This window comes from Rissa tridactyla, chromosome 6 (genome assembly GCF_028500815.1).
Source record: "Rissa tridactyla isolate bRisTri1 chromosome 6, bRisTri1.patW.cur.20221130, whole genome shotgun sequence".
NCBI lineage: Eukaryota > Metazoa > Chordata > Aves > Charadriiformes > Laridae > Rissa > Rissa tridactyla.
In genome coordinates, this window is record NC_071471.1 from 62,877,738 (window position 1) to 62,899,262 (window position 21,525).

General features: G+C 40.5%; 2 protein-coding genes across 10 annotated transcripts in view; one reads left to right on the forward strand and one right to left on the reverse strand.

Moving 5' to 3' along the window:
- Positions 1-2,951: 2,951 nt before the first annotated feature.
- Positions 2,952-14,188, reverse strand: ZDHHC6 (zinc finger DHHC-type palmitoyltransferase 6). The gene is made up of 10 exons (XM_054205292.1): positions 13,756-14,188; positions 12,341-12,432; positions 9,982-10,141; positions 8,743-8,904; positions 8,091-8,144; positions 6,439-6,606; positions 6,051-6,092; positions 5,501-5,646; positions 5,369-5,412; positions 2,952-3,529 (listed from the first exon to the last, which is right to left on the reverse strand). Exons 1-10 carry the CDS (start codon positions 13,993-13,995, stop codon positions 3,426-3,428), a joined length of 1,212 nt encoding a protein of 403 aa, XP_054061267.1. The 5' UTR covers positions 13,996-14,188; the 3' UTR covers positions 2,952-3,425.
- A 77-nt stretch (positions 14,189-14,265) lies between these two features.
- Positions 14,266-21,525, forward strand: part of VTI1A (vesicle transport through interaction with t-SNAREs 1A) — a 276,673-nt gene continuing 269,413 nt past the window's right edge. For all 9 annotated transcript variants that reach the window (XM_054205295.1, XM_054205294.1, XM_054205296.1 and 6 more), the window contains exon 1: positions 14,266-14,692. In XM_054205295.1, the coding sequence (XP_054061270.1) occupies positions 14,599-14,692 (94 nt within the window). In that variant the 5' untranslated portion in view covers positions 14,266-14,598. The remainder of the gene's footprint in view (positions 14,693-21,525) is intronic.

The window sequence follows — 21,525 nt, forward strand, 5'->3', positions numbered from 1 at the left end:
AATAAGCGCTAACATGATTAATGGCAGATATTTAATATGAATATTAGTAATATGCTTTCCTTCTACTTAGCAAACTGGAAACAGCCCTCACATGTACTATACCAGGATTGCCTGATTTAGGCTCTCCAAATCATGTATACCAAAATATAATTTGTTAAATGTATTTTCTTTCCATCTCTATGTAACAACCCCTGTGCCTGCGACTTAATTACAGGTTGGTCTCTTTGGGTCAGAGGAAGTGTTCAGAGGGAAATATTAACTCTAAATTCATAATTGGCTTTAATGAGATCCTTATTTCCATCAACACTCTCAAGACAGATCTAGACTCAATTCACTAATGCTATAGCTAGGAAACTCAACTGTGAAAACTAGCTAACCTGCAAACACCTGGCTTCCTAGCATGGGAAATTCTCTTTTCTCCTCCTGGTCGTTACTTTGCATTTGAAAAGTTAACTAAAATGCTTAAGATGCTTAAACTCTAGCTTAAAATACAAGCAGAGTTGAGCTTGTATTTGCTCAGCTCATAAGAGATCTGGATTAAAATCAGAAACCTCTTGGTTAAGACTACTGAGGAGGAGAGAACTCTTTCGTTATTGATTTCTTTTACTATTGGTAATCACCTCAAAGTTACTAGGCACAAGAATACCAAAGCTAGTCTTTCACACAGCATGTTGGTAATCCATCCCCTTCCTCATCAAGAACTGAGATGCCTGGTACAGTCAGTGGCTTCACTCTCCAAAGGAGAATCTCTTTGTATTGGAGGCCAAAGCGAGGGCAGATGAGTAGAAAGCAAAATTTTCATTGATTTGGTAGTTGAACAGGCTGCCTGAGACATCCATTTAGCACGGCCAGCATTGTTTGCTTTCACGACAAATTCTGTCTTGGTGCAAAAACTGCCTGAACAAAGTAGGTGGCTATTTCTGAATTAGTTTCCTTTAAATAGGAGGGCAGGGCTCCACTTCAGTATGCAGTTACCCTTACTTTCCATCACACTAGAGCCTGAGCTAGCCTAGCGTGGTATTGCAAGTCTACACTTGCTGTTAGATGATGGAAAGAAAGCAAAGTTCAAAATTTTAAATATAAATAGCAATTCTTCCCTCAGGGAAAACCAAGAGATAGTTTAATAGAGCTAACTGCTGTGTGAAAAAGACACTTGCTTTTTGCTTCCCCCAGACATGGCTTCTCTAAGGATTTGAACCTAAAAAAAAATCAGCTGAATTCCCTGATGAATCACTACAAAACAGAGAACAGTGTCAAATCTATACCTGCTCCTTTACTTAACAAACAAAGGTCTTCCTCGAGCAAAATGCAAGGAGTGGGGAATGAAGAAGGAAAAAAAAGGTAGAATGGGATGGTAGAAAGGAAGGAAAAGAAAATCTACCAGTATTAAGAATCAGCGTTCCTTAGAGGCGGTTTTAAACTTCATGCTCTTATAGTTTTCAGCAATGGAACGACAGCTTGCATTTTCCTTCGCAGCAGAATCCCTAAATGCCTTTATGACGTATGTTTTGTTTTAGCTGATTCTTTGTAGGCAAGCACTGCTGAGTGAAGGTGTTGTAATGGTAAACAGAAACACCAGTTACCTGTGCTACAAAAGGAAAAAGGTGGGACTGAAGTTAAGGCTACAAGGGAACAAGATGAAAGCTTAAAAAGAAAAGCAAGTGAAGTCTATTGCAGTTTGTATGTGCACTTCTGAAGCAGAGCTCCTGGGCATGTTCACAGTGTAGTGATCTTGGTATGCAAAATTCTGCTCAGATGAAAGCTGAAATGCAGCTGAAGATGCTCTTCAACTACTAAAAGATATCCAGTCCCCTATAAACAGACCACAGTTTACATAAATTCCTCTCCTAATAACTAACCGTCAACTGTGGTCATTAGTGCTGTTAATCTGTTCCTATTACACTGTTAATTGCTGCCTGCTAATATAGATAGCAGCTATTTAATCATTTAAAAGTCAAGAACAAGAGGTCCTCAGCTGACAGCTTCATCAGCTGGAAGACAAGCTTATTTTTTCGCAATCTTTGTTTAGTTCTAGACTCTACAGACACTGAACAGAAACTACTGCACTCCACGCAGTTTGAAGGTTTTCATATTAATTTCCAAAATAGCTACATTCTGCTGAGTTATGGTCTTTTGCCTCTAATGAAGCCTGCTTCTAGAAAATAAGTACTTTGATTTCAAGAGGGGCAAAGCACCTGCTTGCAGACTACTGAAATTGAACACTAATTCCCCATTGCCACAGCTCATAAACAGCCTAGGATTATGGCTCCCCATGAGCACTAAAGCAGAGCAGACTTGAAGTAACAAAAAACCCTGGCTTTCTGGAGAGTCTGAGGTAGGAGCATACAGGAATAATGCAGGCTTGATGTATGTAGTTACTTCTAAAAGCACTTAACATAGTTTAAGAAATGCTCATCTACTTGAGATTACTCATGAAGGTGGAGGTAAACCAGATTTTAGTTTAAAGCAGTAACTTGCAAAAGCTCTCAAAATGTGACATGCAACTGGACTATGAGAGAACAAAACCACCTGCTGCATTTAGAACACATTTAGAAAGCCTTCAGCTGGTACAGGTTATTCTATTTTAAGTTCTTCCTTCTAATAACCCAACCAGATGCTAAATAAACATGGTTTAGGCAAGGTGTTAATCACTTACTTAGTAGCAACTAGGCTCACGAAAATTTTCATGCTTGGCACTACTGCTTCCTTTCACTCTAAGATGGATCAAGAACTCTAGTCTCTTGGGTACATGCTCGAATTTCACAGGGAACAGACAGAGCTGGCTATATTTTTTGCCATTAAAAGCACGGAATATTCTTAGAGCAAGAGCTGAAGTCTTTCTAACCTTGAGAAGCAACTTTTTAACAGTGGCATCTTTACTCCCCAGTCAATTCACATTCCCATGCCTATAAACAAGTTCTGGTAGGTCTAAGAACAATTAAATCCACAAGTGAATATGAATGTATCATTTATTTGAGGTGGACAATTCACATCATTAGAAGTCACAGGTAACAAATCTTATCTTGAATTTGAATCAGATGTTTATTTTATAGTTTTCAGGGGCAGCTTCAGAGAAAGTAAAATACAAAAGATAAGCAGCACGCATCACGCCCAGATGCGGTTGAGGATAAAACCTAAAATATGAATCCTCAGAATGCAATTTCAACAGGAAAAAGAAAAAACACCTGATGGGATGAAAAAGATGCATCTTGAAGGCAATCCACGGAATGGCTTCTTCAATCATTCATTGTTAAAAAAGTATGCACATGATGGCACAGACATATCCAACCCTTTCAGCTGCGAGGAAGAGAAAACCTTGTCCTAACATATTCATTGCATAAGTCTAAAGTAATATACAGAAAATTTCAAGTAAAGGATTGTGGTCTGAAGTAAAAATTCCATTTCTGATTTAAAAAATTAGAAGGCTATCTGTTTTTCTTCTCTCCATCCACTGGTTGATCCGTTTCAGAGTCATATTGGCATTTTTCCACACATTTCCTAGGGAACCAGCCTCGTTCTCTTATTCCACCTTAAGACATGAAAAGTTGCATTAACTTGGAACAAAACATTGACCCACTATAAAAGAAAAACACAGGACTGGAGGAGACATCAAGACGTTACCTAGTTTATCTTCTTCTCCAAGGCAGGTCATCTAAGTCATTCCTACCATCATTGCCTAGGGACGCATAAAGTCTCCCCCATTGCCTAAAATGTTTTCAGAGATCTCCAAAGTTTGCCAGTACTCTGCCTTCTTACTACTAGGACATATTTCCTAATACTCTATCTGAATCTTTCCGTCTATAAGTCAAGTTCACAACTCCTCTTTCTACACACCAGGGCCATAGGAAGGAGCTAACAAGCTTCTCTACAACAGACTTTCATGCAGCTGATAACAATTTGAACACACATTGGCTTTCTCCCATCTCCTTGCCCTCTCCACATAAGCCACCCCAATTCTTTCAGCTTTCCCTTGCAAGTCACATTCTCTAGTACTCCTATTATTCTCATTCTTTTCCTCTCAACCCTTTACAGCTGATCTCCCTCTTTCTTCAGATGCAGTAACTGCTTTCACTTGTGGCAGTAATTCAGCTGAGTCTCTGCCAATGTTGAGTAGGATGGAAGGATTACTTCATGCATCTGGGAAGCTATATGCTTTTTTCTTTTTTGCAAGTGTTGACTCATCTTAAGATTATGACTGACTATTATTTTCCTCAGGAGAACTGCTACTTAATCACTTATTTTTCCATCTTGTTTTAGTGCTTGTTATTCCTGCCTATTTATAGCATTTTGCTATACATTCCTAACAAATCTCATCCTATTTTTGAAGCCTAGTTCTCCAAAATGCCAACGTTACTTTGAATTCTAATCCAGCCTCTCGGTATACACCAAGTTCCCCACTCAGACCACATTTCACCTGATTTAAAAAGAATATTTGATATAGCACAGGTAACTCCAGCTAACCTTCACAATAAACACCGCAATGCAAACTATTAACATGCTCATTCAATGACTCCTTTAGGTTTGATGTTTGAAAGAGTTCATCGGAGTGAGCTGCCAAAGCACTTGTAGTCCACAAAGGTCTCAGACCTCCCATGAAAGGCATGGACACTTTCAATCTAGGAATTTCAATCTAGTAAACCGATCTGTTTGCTGCCTCTCTTTTGCCAACAAAGAATGTATGTGAAATGAATTCACAATTGTTTGGAAGAGACAACAGAATCCAACGCACCCTCGATGGAAAGTCTGGCAGGTAAAATTTTAGCTCAGTCCTAAGCAGGAGGGCTAACGTAAAAAATGTAAAAATTTCAACACAGGTGGCTATGATGTCTCTCTGCAGACCAGCAGGAGTCTTTAACATCTTTGATAGCTGTTGTTAGTTACATAAACGCATGACAAAGTTTTTGAAATCAATCCCAAACCAAAAATATAATGTCTTCTTGTTTTTGAGATGTACCAAGAGTAATCCCAGATTTTATATGTATTTGGGGTGTTTAGGTAGGAAATCTGAATGTATTTAAGAAAAATAAAAAAAAAAGAAATCACCATTAACCTCTTTAGAGTCTAGATGTCTTAACTTTTTCTTAGAATATGAAAAATTGTCCCCCTTCCCATTCAACCTTCAATAAACTACTAGATGAATGTTCTTTCAGTCTGACAGATTCACATAATGTTTATCAAAACTGGTAAATCTACCAGATGTGAAGAATAAAGACTGTGGATGTGGTTTTAGAGGGGAGAGGAGCTAATGCCAATAAGGTCAGTCATTACATTTTGAAAACTGAACATGTAATATTGTCCACATTTCTAGACAGCTATAAAATTGATTGGTAATTTTCAACAGAAAAAGTGAAAAATAACTGCTTCATACCATCAGCAGCTGAGTCGAGAATCTTCTCACCATACATCCAGTGTCTGGGGAAGAAAGCGTAACAGGTAATTAGATGCCAGAACTCATCTCAGTATTTCTTTTAACTAAACATAAAGGTGTGGAGGCACTAACTTTAAGCCTCTTGTGGCTAAAATCAGATCCCCTTTACTCAGTGCAATTCTAGGTTCTTCAGTGCATGGTGTTGTGAAGAATGTTTTAACACCTTTAGTCACAGGGCAGCAGACACCGCTGTAATCTTCTACTGCTCGATACCGCACCTACAAGTTTGAACAGAACACCGCAAGGTATTATTGTATGGAGCTATGGCTTTGCTGACAGTTTCATGCCAAAACTAAAAATCAATTCAAGCATACAGTTAGATTTGAGCATAATGACAATGATTGTCAAAGGGGCTCTAAATTCTAAATTAACCACTTAACAATGAAGCACAGACATTTTTATTATCGTGTTTCTTACCATCTGGAAACTAAGGAGCAAACGCAAAGAAAGCTAAATGCTAAGTTTAACTAAGCAGAGGTTGCAGCACACTGTTTGTGTAGAAACACAAGGTATTTAATTGCTAGATTTAAAAGTCAAGAAAAGAAACAGTCTCAGCAATTACTTACACTAATTTATACTGATATTTCAAAGTAATTACAGATCAAACTTCACAAATACTTACACTTCTTACTCGCTTGTCTGCCTTCTGTTTCAGTTGCTCTATCTATAAATGATTATAAATAGAAATTTAGGCAGTGTTTAGTTTAAGAGGACTTGTGTATTCAACACAAAATGAAGTCAGGTATTGAAACCATTCAACAGACACATGAAATATAATTAGCATTCAAAAGCACTCACAAAAGCTTAACTTTTTAGCGTATCAAAAAAGGGGAAACATTTGACAGGACTCCTGTTTCTTAACTATATGTATTACTAGTCAGACTATTTTAGTTATTTAAAAAGTTGGCAAATTACTGCAAAGGAAAGCAGGCAATTGGGTAGTGGGGAGGTAACTTGAGATATCACTGAAGTGGGGAGGATAACTTGAGATATCACTGAAGATCAGTTACCGTCAAACTGTACTGGTGACAGCCATTTCTTACTGGCCAATCCAGGCCGTCTCCCTCAGGAATCCCAGACCATGTAAACACTTGCTTGAAGTTTTTCCATTTACTTCCCGTGTCATAAGGAAAAATAAAGGTCTCACCCGTTTGGTAGTACTGGATTCTGTCTTTGGCCTGGAAAATAATTAAGAAATACAGTACATAAAAACATACCCTACAAACTGCAACTGAACAGCAAATATTAAGAAGGCCAGGTCATATGCCCTGTATGGGTCCATGAGACCTGAAGACAAACGTTTTGAGACAGGAGCGGTAAGTTTCTGCTATATTAACCTAGGCTTTTAAAACCACTTACAACAATCATGCATTTAGAAGTGCATCTGGTCTGGGTGTGCCCCGGCCCCTTTAACAACAGAGACAACTGACTGCCCTGACTGTATTTTATGGCTTTTTTCAAAGACTGATGCCTGACCATTTCTCAGTTACATACAAAGACTTCCACAGCTCAGGATTCTTTGATTAGCGATCACGAGCATAATTCAACATTGGTAGCATCTATTCCACCTCTAAGAAGTGCATATATACAGGCACACTCTCAATATCCCACGTTTCTGCAGTCATGAACTTTTCATTCTTTCGGTAACAATGACATCTAGTGGAACAGCCACAGAAGAGTTTGTGCTCTGTTGCAATAATGTTGCTTTTATTAACCGTATTACAGTCTGTCCTCAGTTTTCAGAACAAACGTATTAGCAGTCTGTGTTGTACGGTAAAAATTTTAACAGATTATTCCAAATTCTACTATTAAGTTATAACAGGTTTTTCTTTCATTTATGTTCCATTGTCCTATTATTCAAAGGCCCAAAAGGACTACGATCCAGCTAAGCTAGATTCTATGCAAAGAGATGGCATTACAATTCTTAGGTACTTAACACACAGTGAAGATCCTTGTACTAATTTTCACCCAGAATAAAAGAAAGACAATAGGATAATAATGAAGCGTTTGTGGACTTTTACAAAATAACCTGGTAGCACTGAACTAGTTTCTAAACATTCAGTCAGTTTTGCTTCCTCTAAACTTAGCTTCTGCTGCTTGGCTATACTTCTTCTGAAAAATCTTGTGAAAACCTATATAGAGATATGGAAATCAAGAAGAAATCTGATGGAGAGAAGACTAGGTATCTCATTATTTTCTAACAGTTCTTCAAAATCAAGGAAAATCCTCCCAATTTTAATGAGAGAAGTAGGAAATTAGGAAAATCATGAGCCAAAACATGCCACCTAGAATGGGCAGGGGAAGTGGACAATTAAAGACATAGGTGGGCACAATGAGAAGCAAAGACAATTGAAGTTTCAGATGAAAACACCCATATATTCCAAGCAGATAAGCAAAGTCTCTTAAAAGCAAATATTTTTCTATGTTCAAACCAATTGCCCCAAGCAAAAAAGAAAAGAAAAATCTATGCAGTTAAATGATTTCTCATCTATTACAGTCAATTTCAGAGACAGTAATGGAAAAGCTGGCTGTAGGTGTAAAGTTAGCGGTGAACTGAAATGACACCGTTGGTTTAAATCCAGAGAAGTGAAACAAGAGTGGATACATAAGGAGAATAAGCTTTGTAACAATACAGTACCTGAACACTGTAATAAAAGCTTACCTTTTCTTCAATCCAGGACTCGATTGAAGTTTTATTTGTCAAAATGACTTTCATCTAAAATAAAAGCGTTAGGTTAAATTAGCATTGATTTTCTCAGAAATACATCAATTAAGCAAAGAAAACTTCATTTAACAAAATAAGTTCACTTCAAAAAACAAAGCAACTTTTACAGGCTTAACTGAAACACACAAAACATTCAAAATTAAAGATTCAGCACAAATACATGCTAATGCTATTCTCTAAAATTATACACTTAGACAGTACCACATAGTATTTCAGTTTATGCTTAAAATGTGTATTTTTGTTTCCTTCCAAAGATCTCAAACATTTGAAGTAATATATCTAGCATGTTTATATCTATTTTCAGGGACAGGGGCATGTACTCCTGAAATACCAAGTATTATGCCTTTTCCAGATAGTTTATACAGCCCATCTCATGTTTTCTTAGTTCATTACATTTTCAGTTCCAAGTTCTCCCGTGAGGAAAAATAATAAAATAACTGTGATAACAACAGAGGAATTGGGAGAAAGCAACATAAAACCTGCTACACAGCAACATAAGCTCTAAACAACTGCTTTTATTCCGAATTCTGTTTCTGCTCCACAACGAGGCAAAACTTTAACCTCTTTGTAACAGAAGCCGTAAACTTACCTGGATAATGAACAGCATACCAACAGCAATAGTTGTTCCTAATGCCAGTCCTAAGGCAAATAAAGATGCAGCAAATGCAGACAGTCCAAAGGGAATAATGGGTCGAGGGTCCCTCTTGGCTGCACTCATGTCAATCTTTACAGAACTCCACCCAAAAGATATCTGCAAAGGGAAAAAGTCATCATTGAGCTCTAGAACATTCTGACCGATGAAACAAAACAAATTATCAATAAAAAATCTGGCTCTGAAGGTAGGTGCCCAACTTCTGACAGGTTTATAATGCAAGTGGAATAATTACCAAAAAAAATATTCAAATTACTTTTCCTCTTCAGAAATACATTCTTTCCTAGATGTAGGCCTTCTCTAGATGGAAAGCTAAACCAAAATCACCACCTTGCAATCTCCACATCAAGCTAAGCCTAAAATCTGCAAAAAAAATAAATCTGGATTCTGGCATATTTAACAAAAACACATTCATCAGTTTCAGATAGAAAATGTTTGCATAGCGCGGTATCCATTTTCGATGGAAACGCTACAGGTTTTCCTCTGAAAGCTTTAGCAGTTCTCAACATTACTGCTCTGCAAATACAACGCACAGCCTTCATATGTTACACTCAGCTGATGTTTTCAAGCTCTTCATTGCAACCAAAAAGGCTGAAATCAAAGCTCATAACCTTAGCCATAGATCTGAGATAAGGGATGTATTCCAGCACAAGCTTTGCTCACTGTTGCTCCAGTTAGATTTTACCATTTAAAAACAAATCCAACATAATTTGGTTTTGGCTACAAAAAAAACGTACTGTTTTTCCCCTTGAAGAAAGGGATACAATTCTAGAAAAGTGGCAAGCAAAAGAAAATAAATAGCATCTAACTTGCATGTTGGAAATAAATAGCAGCTAGTTTCTGTGCCAGCCAAAACACAGCCTGTCTCTCTATATAAAGTACTACTCAGAAACTGTCTTCGGTGAATGCAAAGCTCTAGGAAACTCCCACTGATTATGACAAGCAACAGGGGAGAAAAAAAAGAGAAAAGAAAATAAAAACAGCTTTCTCTGAATCCTCCTGCAATCAATGAACATACTTTTCACAGGCGGAGAGCAGAACTGAGAGTACATGTTGAAAGAATAACAAGGAATTCCACATGCTGCTTCTCAGGAAATCAAACAATCTCATATCTCCAGAAATAAATCACCCATCTGACTTAAATAATATTTTAAGCATTTAATTATGTTTTCTTACTCTGTTGTAAAGCTGAGTGTACATAGTCATAACAAATATGAAAGAAGCGTGAATGCATCCTAGTGGAGCTAAGAGGAGAAACAGAGTGAAAGATGCATGATTCTGGTATCCGCAACAGTTGTTGATCCAAGGACAATGGTGATCCATTTTCATGACACATCTGTGAATAATAAGTATTCATTAATATAAAGGATATTTATTATGTTTTTTCCAAAAAGCACAAAGAAAAGGACAACTAACTTTCTACTACTAAACCTCCACTCATTCATTTAAACCCACTAATTTCCAACAGCTCAACACAACAGCCTCTTTTTTCGTTGCTATTTAGAATGCTATTTCATGTTGTAGAGTGAAAGAATGCAAAACACAAAGTGCTCCCCGGTCCTACCATCTCTAATTATCACTCCGTCCTCTTTACTCAAACTTGCTAGTTGCTAATAAACACCATTCCAGAGCTCGGAGACAGAGGCCTAGAATGGGAAGTGTAAGAACTACCAACACAATAACTAAGCACTAATATTATTGCCAATTCTTTTAAATAAGCACACCAGTAAAACAAAGGAAATATCAAGTCCCCTGGGAACTACTTGCAGAAAGAGCATATGAAGATACACAGACAGAACTGTGCTAATGCCTCTTTCTTTTCAGTAGTAGGCCCTCTGAAAGCTTCATCAATTGCTATGTATTGACCATACACCACTATGAATCCTTTTCAAAACCTATTTAACAAGCATAAACACCCCTAGAGACACTCGTGTATTCAATATAAAGCTGGTTATTTTGGTTTAGCTTGCAGGTGCAAAAAAAAAAAAAAACACCTGACAAAAGATTTGTCCACATCCCAAATTGCATTGATTCAACTTCGCAGGTGGAAAAGTCACTAATTATAATGTTGCGGTTCATCTGCACCAAACCTAAGTGATAAACAAAGGACTGAACTACACAAATATCCAGCTTCTCTGAAAATAAAAGTTAAGCGTTTTGGAACTGCTGACCTCATTATCTTTTAAACTAGTCCATTCCCAACAGGAAGTTCAGTTTCTCCCTTTTAAAGTATTAGTTGTTCTTCATTAGCATATGCTCAACTGCCACTGTACAAGTTCTTGAACATGTAATATTAATTATCAGCACAAGTGTTTCTGAAGAAGTTCCTAGATCTTAACTGTAAACCTCACCCCATTCAGGTGGGCCACAAGAAGTGACTCCTTTCATGCACTGAAACTTGCCATAGCAGAGAAGGCTTTTGGCAGCGATTTAAGTTACCTACTTCACTGCAACAAGCTAGAAAAACATGCAGAATGAGTTAGTTTGGCCAGAAAATTCCTAACGCATATCAGCAAAATGATTTGGAGGATGTGCTGCAGTTTCTTCTGTTTTATTTATTTGACAAAACATAAATTATTTAAAGAACTTGCTTTTGCAAAGACAATCATCAGGATCTGCTGCCATTTTCTCTTAAACCCTCAGTGTAAAGATTGTCACTCAAGGAAAGGGATCTAATTTTAAGTCTCAGGATGATGCAGCCAAATTACAGCACTGCTCTACAGTTTCAGTTTCTACTTCCTAAAAGCGCACTGACTGTGCATCTTGCATTTATAGAAATAACAAATGAATGCACATGCTGCAATATCTTTTTACCATGCTCTGTAAGCCCTTCAGAGGAGGACCTGCCCAGTAAACCCAAGATAAATGCAACTACAGCCTAGACTGCAGACAGCTCAAGTGGCTTGTTTTTTATAAGCTACACTAAATTCTAGTGCAGCTATTTATAATAAAAGCATTCTTTAGCTCAAAACAAGTCTATTGGAAGACTAACATGTAACAAGGCAAAATTTTTTTAAGTTGACCCAAAAGGCTTATTAGTTCACTTAACATGCAGACGCCCCTTGAAAAAAACCCTTTAGTGAAAAGTAAAGAACAGTCCAAAATTTCCACTCAAATCAATATTGAACTCTCACTTGCAAAGATTACAGAATAGACTTTTCTACTCCCTGAGCAGGTGAATGTTTGGACTCAGAACTTACAAAGGACTGAAAGATTTTCAGGTATTTACACAGGCTCACTTCCCTGAAACAGTACTGCAATGTTTTGTTAATGCTATCAAAAAGTTCTTAAGGGGAACTGATTTTGAGCTAAAAAGAAAATGTTAAAGACAGATTTATTTATTAAACACAGTAAAACCATATAGTAATCATACAACTAGAAAGTGGAAATATTTGAAACGGGTATAGTGTTCATATGTAAATCTTTTAAAAATGCACAATACAAGACTTGGAAGAATAAAATATATTAATAGCTCATCGTTAGATTAGCAGCTGCTTTAATATGGACTTAAAACAACTTTAAAGATAGACAATACCTGTTACACTTTCGACAGTGGTGTGAACGTGGTGCCTTGTAAGACTGACACACTTTACAGTATTGGAGATACATGCAATCCTGAGATTTTTCCTTTAAACAGAAGAACAGGCGTTAGACATATAGATAATTCTACTGGCAATATATATCTTAGCACTTTCCTAACCTAAGCATCTTTGCTTACTTCTGACAGGGTGTGTCTCATAACCCAACCCTATTTAATCGTAGGTAGCGAGGAGAGAAAAAACCAAAATTAAATACTCTCTTGGCTATCAACACAGCCATCTCCCACTGTTGGAAGTGCTGGTTGCTAAAAGAAATAAACAGCTCTTCCATCAGGAAGAGCAACTGTACAAGCAGGGTTTCATAGTGAAGTTCTGAGAGTAACAAGAAGCATAAGGACTTTATTTTTTAAGAACTTGAGCACCTTGTCTCTCCATTTTATACCCTAAGCCAATCTAGGCTTACTACTAAGATACAGTACAGGTAAGCGTTAACGATCAACTAGCTCTTGTTTGCCTCCTTCTCTCTCTTACAAACACACATATACCAACTACAGCAAGATGAGAGACAAAGATTTTTAGATAACAAACAGCAATAATGCAAGCCAAAATCTTCTGCTTACTAAGGGGAATACCCAGTTGTCCTGCTAGGACTGCATCAGGATCCTCTTATCACTAGACTCTGTTCTGAGAAATATTCCACAAGCAGAAATATAATTATTACTAATCTTCAAACCCTGGCCTGCTGTCTTGAGATACTGAACCTGTGTCACTCAGGTCCTTGACTACTACTCTTCCAAGAGATTAATGAAGCAAAGGAAATGCAAATTTCTACCTTGATTTATAATACTGTGTTGAACATAATATAAACATGTAACTTTTTCTGGCTCACGTAAAAAAAAAAATTAAGTGTGCTAAATGAAATTCTTCTAATCCTCGCTACTAGCAGCAAAGTCTTCAATGCAACGGTGTGTGTGTGAGCATGCAGATAACCTTGAAGTTTTCAATCCTAGCTAACCGTACTGGTTTCACATTGTTTTGCTTTGAGAAGCAGCTATAAAACACCTCAATTACTGCCCACAAAGAAGCGCTACCGGTTGTCCCCAGACCACTGGCACCGACAGAACAAGATAAGGATGGAGCGAGCTGGAGCATACTGGAAACGCTGGAAGCAGCAGCAAAGCAGGAAAGAGGCAGAAAGTGAAGATGTCGAAACAAGGTAAGGAGAGAGGAGCAGCCCGAGGGGCTGGCAGCATTCTTCGGGGAAAAAGGGGAAATGGTGGCATCGAAAGATCGGCCGTTTCTTGCCCTCTCTGACCCCCGCACCTACTCCTCTCAGAAAGGCGGGCCCCCGGGCAGGCCTGCCGCCCCCCCGCCCTGGAGATGAGGCGACCGATCAAAAGCCAGTGCTTACCGGCGTCCACCCCAGCGGGACGTACCCCGGGCCCACAAACATGGCGCTGAAGTAGTTGTAGAGGATCATGACGGTCCAGTTGAGGAGCATGATGAAGTTGACGCTTCCCCCGGCGGTATCCAGGGGCCAGTACCACAGCGCGGCGTCCGCCATGGCGGTAGCGGAGCACACGGCCACCACGGCCAGGGCCACCAGCGGCCCCCAGTGGCACAGCCGCCGCGCCCGGCCCAGCCCACCCATGGCCGCCGCTACCGCCGCCCTCCCGCAGCCGCCCCGCCGCCGCCCATGGCTCCCGCCGTCCCGCCGGCTGCCAAGAGAGCGGGAGCGCCCTGAAGAAGGGGAAGGGGAAAGGGAAGGGGAGGCGTCGGGGCCGGCCGAGCCTCGGCCCCGCCCCGCCGGCCCGGGGAGGCGAGGGGAGCGGAGCCAGCGCTCGCCTCCGCCCGCCGGCGCCTCCTGCTCAGCCACCGCCCCCTTGTCCGTTGGCAATAGAGTCCCGCCGGGAAACAGCTCCCCTCCGTCCCCACCCCTCTGAAGGAGCGAGGCTAGAAGGCGGTACCCGGGGTTGCCGGGCTCGAGCGGGCCGCCCCTAAGCGAAGGTCGTCAAGGGGTGTCAGGGCGGGAGCGGGGCGGCGGGCCGCGCTGCTTAAAAGCACCTGAGCGGGGGCGAAGGCTCTCTCCGGAACCTGTGTCGAGACACCCGGAGGCTGGGGGGAAACGGCTTTGAAGGGAGCAGAACGCGGAAGCGCCTGGGTGCGGAGCGGCTGAGGGCGGCCAGCTGAGCGCGGCTTTCTCGGCAGTCAGCGCAGCGGGGCCGCTGTCTCCCCCACCGGCTCCGCCGCCGCCATGTCCTCCGATTTCGAGAGTTACGAGCAGGACTTCGCGGTGCTTACGGCCGAGATCACGGGCAGGATCGGGAAGGTGCCCAAGCTGGTAGGAGGTGAGTGGCGGGCGGCGGGGGGCGGCTGCTGGCCCGGCGCCGCGGGGAGGCCCCTGTGGCGCTGCGCTCCCACCGGCACTGCTCTCCGCCTTCGCGGCTGTCGCTCCGCACCGCAGGCCCGTCTTGCTCGGCTGTAAGAGCCTCTCCGGCTCCCGGAGTCTCCGGCTTCCCAGCAGCAAGCGCTTGGGGTGGTGTCGGGGGGTTTTTTAACGTGTTTTTAGTGTGGCCTGTCTCTGTGTCCCGTCACCCCAGTGTGTCGTCTTGCTCCTCACGCAGCGGAGTCGGGATTCACTTCCCCCTGTTCCAGCAGCGAGCTGTCTGGTGAAGGGAATTAAGAATAACCTGACAGAAAACTGTTCGCAAGTGGGCTGTGAGGATCGGCCCTTCCCTCCTGACTTGCTGTGGGGCCGCGCAAAGTTGTGCCGGCGCCGCTGAAGGGCTGAGCAGCGCAGGGGTCAGAGCCGGGCGGTGATGCTTGTGCCAGTATCGCTGCCGGGTGCTTTTTATTGTGGGCGTGCCACAATGTCAGTCATGGAAATCAAGTCTGTTTCATGTGGCATAGACAGAATTTGTGCATGATTTAATCCAAATCTGTATTTTTGCTGTCTACTGTCGAAACATTTGATTGGGGTAATTGACTGTGGTGACTCACATGTAGGAGCAGGTTCAAAGAAATCAGTGTTCATTGACTTTAATGTGTTTGGCAGGGCCCTGCAGCATTCATGGTCTAATTCATGATGTATCCCTGCAGTAGAGACAATAATGTCAACAAGAGTGTTAAGGTAGGAAGCTGAAAATTATAATCTCTTTAACCAGTGTAGCTGAATCTTCTAGCACATATGAATCAGTGCCCTGGTATGAGACAGGAGAAAGCTGAAACAAGTGGATTTCTCATCTGTCCCTGTTGTAGCTCTGCTTAATGCCTCTTCTGTTTCCAGGTCATTAAATATTTCTGCCTCTGCTTCCTATGCATGTTTCCCAAAGCTTTAAGATACTTTAACTGTGGGAGTGAGTATCATATAAGAGAGGAATAAACACACACTAATGGTATACTTTTCCATATGACTAAAGGAAAAAACATCATACATCCAGGACCAAAGAATAACATCCTACTTTTAGAGTGGGAAATGCATCATGAAGTGATGAAGTAGTGACTCTAAACAGGATTCGAGGTAGGTGGTCAGCTAAACCATATGATCTCAGTGCAGCGTAATTCAGAGGTTCAAAATACATCTGAAATGCATAAACAAGGGGATTTTGAATAAAAATCTGATTGATTCTGGAAGGTTATGTCCAATTCTAATCTTAGCAAGTTAGAAAGTCTTCTGATAAGTTGGGGTACTGGAAGGTGATGTCCAATTCCAATCCTAGCAAGTTAGAAAGTCTTCTGGTAAGTTGGGGTAACCAACCAATCACAAGCGTTATTAAAGGAAAAGAAACTATGCCTTTTCATTGGCTTAACAAAGCTGTTTCGCTGTTGAGCTTAACAAAAAGGACATGGGGAGATAATTCAGTCACAGTCTGCAGGTACTTATGAGGTACTACTAACGGAGACTTACAAAATGAAGAAGGGAGAGATCCAAAGAGTTCCAGTGATTGAAATTTAGAACTGGTGTAATTTAGTTTGCTCAGAAATGTTATTTAACCTGTAAATGATCTCTGGAACAATTTACTGAGGGGGTGCAGTGAATTCTTCCCTAATGTAAAGTACCTTATCAAGGCAGTATTTCCCACTGCCTCACAAAGTGTTGTTCGCTTTTAAACAGAGTAAATTTAAGGACCTCTTGGAGGAACAGGAGTACATCATAAATACACTGGAGGCTTTTGTTCTGAAAATCAGTAGTGCTACACAGTGAGCTTGTGGAAAAAGAATATTTAATTTCCTAATTGTATAGATTTGGGAAGTCACAAGTGTCTGTTCAGTAGTAGGAAGAGTATTCTGCTTATTAGGAGTGGATTTCCATAATCCTCTCCTTGAATCAGTCTCCCTTATTCACTTAGGGAGACTTTGGAGATGAAATATGAGATGTTTAAAGAGTATTGTCTTAAACAGTGACATAGCCTAGAAGCAGCAAGCTTTGAAATCATGATTCTTTCATGTGGCCATTAGAAGGGGTTTTTTTAGAATGTGGTGTCCTCAGAGGAGAAAGAATACGTGTTTGCTGCGGGAGCAGTAGTGTGGTACTGGGCTAAATGGCTTCAAGATATAAGACAATGGTTAATTATTTATTTTTTTTTTTAAAGGTGACTTTTCCGTGTTAGGACTTGGGGCCAGTCATACATGGTTTGGACTGGCTTGCATTATAGCTACTTCTTGCACTGTACATTTATAAGTGAGTTCATTGCTTCAGTTTTCAGGACTATTCTGTCTTTCATCAGAAAAAAGCCATGTACGACTTAAAACCAAATTGCAGTATTAGCTAATAGAGGTATTTGACCACCTGGAAAAAAAAAAAATCTCTGACTATGCCGAGCATTTTAATCAGAAATATTTTAAATACACATTTTTCCCTTGTTTCTTGATAGGAATATTTGCAAGATCTTTGCTTCTTCATCACCAGAAGTTCCAGTTAGTTCTTGTGGAGATGGCTGGGAGAGCCTCAAAAAGAGGATTATGAGGTGGGAGGGGGACGTGAGGAGATGCACGTGAGGTGGCAGTTTTCAGCAGCAGTGATTTGAGAGAGATTGCTGATGGCCTTCTTCCTCCACGCTGGAAGAAGCAGGATGAGAGGTGTAAGGACTTGTGCTACTTCTGCGTAATACAGAGAGAGATCTCCTGAAGTCTAGTGACTGGTTTATTTCCTTCTGCTGCCCAAGATGGACCTGCTGTAAGCTTCGCGTTCAGTTGAATTGGAGAAATACTGGTTAATTGTTTTTGCAACATTCCTGCATTCGTTGTTGTCAGGACTTGATGCTATCTTGTATTCTAGGGGGATAACGGCTCTACAAACAATCCTGTTGTCACAAATGCATAAATAGTTCAGCAAGAAACGTAACAAAGGCACTCTGATAATACAGAAACAATAAGCTGCAGGGACAATAGACTGTCTTGGGAAGAAATGTCTTCTGTTGAAACAAACATCTGGAGAATTAAAGAAAGTGTTCTGAATTGAGAAATGGCTTTTAAATAGAATTTCTATGATGCTGCTGCAGGTCTTTGAAGCATGAAGATCATGGGCTGATGTGGTTTATTAATGTTCCTCAGTGTTTCAGAGAAACATCTGTCTTGTGATTTGACCAAATATTTATATAAATTTTGATTGCTTGATCTGAGAGAGAGTTGTTTTATCAGCACAAATGGTGGTTCTTAGCCTTTTTACAGTACAGGAGCCTCTAGGTCATGGTGTTTTTAGAGTTGAATGCTGCTGCTGTTCTGATACTTGATACCTGCATTTTCTGCTGGGCAATCAAGGCACTGTATTTCAGTCTCTAACAGATTTAGCTGAAGAAAGGCCCACCTTTAATTTTCTGTTGTACCCCTGCACTGGAGTTTACTGTCTGAATTTCAGGTCTGTCTCATTATGGTGTGCCTCTTGAACCCAGTTTCGTAACCCAGAGAGAAACGCATGTATTGTTCCATTTGTCTCTGCTGTTGGACAGTAACTTCTGGCAAAGTGGTGAACATGTAAACTACCCCAGCCAGTGTAGCAAAATCTGCAAGTGGTCTATGAACTGAAGCATTTTGTTACTGAATCTTTTCCTCAGTGTGTACTAATAAAAAGAAGCAATTCCATGTGCATTGAGACTGTTCAGTCTTGGTCCAGATTTTTTTAATCCCTTCATTGGTTTTGAGATCAAACCAGTGCCGTGTTACCTTTCTACGCTTGTAGGCAGGTTTCTGCCTTTCTGTAACTGCTGTATTTTGGATGACAAAATAGTGACTAATGCAAGGGCAAAGCTGAAAGAACAGAGGAAAATGTAGTAAAAGCTTGTTTCCTTTGTGTACAAACTTGTGTACAAACACAGAGTGGATTTCTTTGTTTGCAATCCTTACCTGGAGGGAAAAAAAACCACTTTTGCTTCTAGTTTTTATCCATATTTTGTCAAATTGACCAGTTAAATTATACACCCTAAATGCAATATTTTCTCTAGGACGTTCTGGCAATGTGGCAACAAAAATTCTACTCTAAATTTAGATATATTGATGAAGCATTGTTTTTTATTTACTTTCTTTAAAGGATATTATCAATTCTGCATTAAGAAAAAAACCCTTTTAATTCTTTCATATAGTGGAAGTGTATTTAGGGAAATGGTCAAGTAGGCAGATTGTGCCTGAGACATAGTGGAGTAATACAGTTAGTAATATGAGGATCTTTAATTGGATCATGACTTGTTTGTCCCGATCTACTAGTTTAGTAGCAAGCTTCTCTAACTCCCTCTGACCTCATCTGCAGTCTCTGAGCAAGTCATCCTGTGGATATTGTGTCCTCCTTTCTGTGGGGATTCTGACAGTGAAATAAGTTGTTTCCTTAGGTTAACCGTGGCAGTGAAACTGAAAGTGAATGGTTTGAAAACCATTCCAGCAAGTACTTTATGATTGACAGTGTTGCAGCATTTCATGTTTCTGTTGCTGTTATCAGCCTAGAGGTATTGGCAGTCCTGCAGGTAAGTGGCTCCAGGCAGCATACTCCCACCAGGATTTTACATGGATGCAGCTAGAGGAAGAGAGGAAAGCGAAACAAAGTGGGTGATACTTACACTTTGATAAGCTTGCTTTTCCTTACCAAAGTGACCCTGGTGGATCCTGCCACCCCTTCTTGTTCTGGGACTACATGCGGTTGCCAGAAGTTCAGCTGCTTTTCTGGAAATGCGTGAAGACATTGCTCCAAAGCTGCAGTGCTGGGATGTTTCCATGTGCTTGCTCACACATCTGTATTTGAAGGAACAACAAAGGCCTGTTGTCAGTAGGCCTCGCTCTCAGCGGTTGCTCTGGTCACCATCTGGGTGATTATTATAAATCTGGGATGATGTTAAAACGCAACTCTGGAGTTTGGTTGAAGTTTAATTAACTAAACCATTAAAGATCATTTGAATACCTCCTCAATTTTATGGGAGCAGTTCCAGCCAGACCTCCTTGAGTATTACTGAGTTTTCTGTACCAAAGGTCCATACCTTAATATCTCTGTGCGTAGGTAAGATCTTACTGGTCAGTGGAGTCCTAGGTAGTTCTTGTAATCACAAGTACACACAGAATTTGTAGACCATGAAATATCTTCCCCAACCCCCCAACTTTATACCCTTACATTTCACGTTGCTTAATGTGTATGGAAATTGTAATCCAGTAAAACTCAGGGAAATACTGAAATTGCTATAGTACATTTATTTTCTATTGCTATATCTTTAAATTTTTTCAGCTTGAATAAACTGGTATTTTGTGGTTTATATCATACATTGTTTTTCCTTTCATCCATCATCATCTTGCCCACTTACAAATGAAGGAAAGAACAGAGATGTTTTGGGATGCTCGGCAGGAGAATTGAAATGTGTGGGCAAACAAGCGGCAGATTCTCTTTTCTTTTGGGTCTAGTTATGTTAGGAAGATAAATCACTAACCATTGCGAGAACCTGGTGGGGAATTAAAGAAAGACATTGCTAAAAAAGACTAAAAGTGCTGCACAGAAATGAACATTTTCTGCGTCTTCTGCTGTAGTTGAATCCACCAGACGTGGCAGAGTGAATTCCAGATTTACAGGAAAGATGCTGGTTTTCATGGCGTTATCTTTGTAGAGAGGATTGCTTGATGAAATTCTGGGTCCCTTTCAAGGATAAGAAGGGAAACTGTTTGGGAGGATTTAGGGGTGAGCTCTAACTTCTCACTTGTGTCGCTGGCAGAGTTCCCTTTACTCGGAGGGCTTCAGTGTTCTTCAAGATTTTATTCTAGCTATGTTTTGCCAGCCATACTGTTGTATCCTCAGAAGGCAGCTTTTCTAGTTCTTGCCTAGCTGGTTATTTGCAAAGATCTCTGCGTTATCTTAAAGGTAGAAAAATGATCCTGAATCTGATCCCCGCTGCAGGCAGAGCTGCAACATATGTAACTGGAGAAGGACAGATCACAATGTTCACGTGTCCTTAGATGAGTATTTTAGGTAAATAAGAAGATAGGCTCATGCAAATGTAATGCAGGGTACTATGGAACAGCAGTAGAAGGGCTCAGCTGAAATATGACGTGCTTATGCTGGGGATGCTTCCCCAAAAACTCTGTAGCAATGTAGTCCTTTCAGAAGTGGTTCTGTTACTTTTAAGGAAGGTTGTTTTAAGGGCATGTTTTACTTTATATGGCAGAAATTCTGGGTTTGGTTGGTACCTCATCATGCCCTGATTCCCGCCTATGGCGCTAAGTTTGCTTAAAAATAAAGCATTTCAGCCTGTGAGAAGCTAAATTATATACATTTATTCAGGAGGGTCTCTCTTAGAATTCAGTGGCTTGTGGCACACAGGAATCAAAGGAAATCATCAGATTAGTCCCTTTCAGTCTTTAATGTTTCACTTCTAGGATACAAAGAGGTCATGTGGAAGAGAAGTAAAGGAATTCAGGCTAAAAAAAGAAAACCATGAAGTCTAAAGTTACACAGTAAAATCTATTGTGCCAATGTAGACTTATCCATCAAGATCTCTGGGGAGCAATGACTGGAGAGACTTTTGTGCAATTTACTTTTTATCTGCTTCATCAGGCAAACCACCAGCACAGATGTCTCATGATGCTCTTGATTTCAAACAAACAATGGTGTAAAGGGTTGTATGTTCAGAGTTTTGTTGTTGACTTCATTGAGACAGTGTGTGGATTTACAGTCAGAAGGATGGAAGATGTGGCCATGAGAGGGGCAGGAGATGAT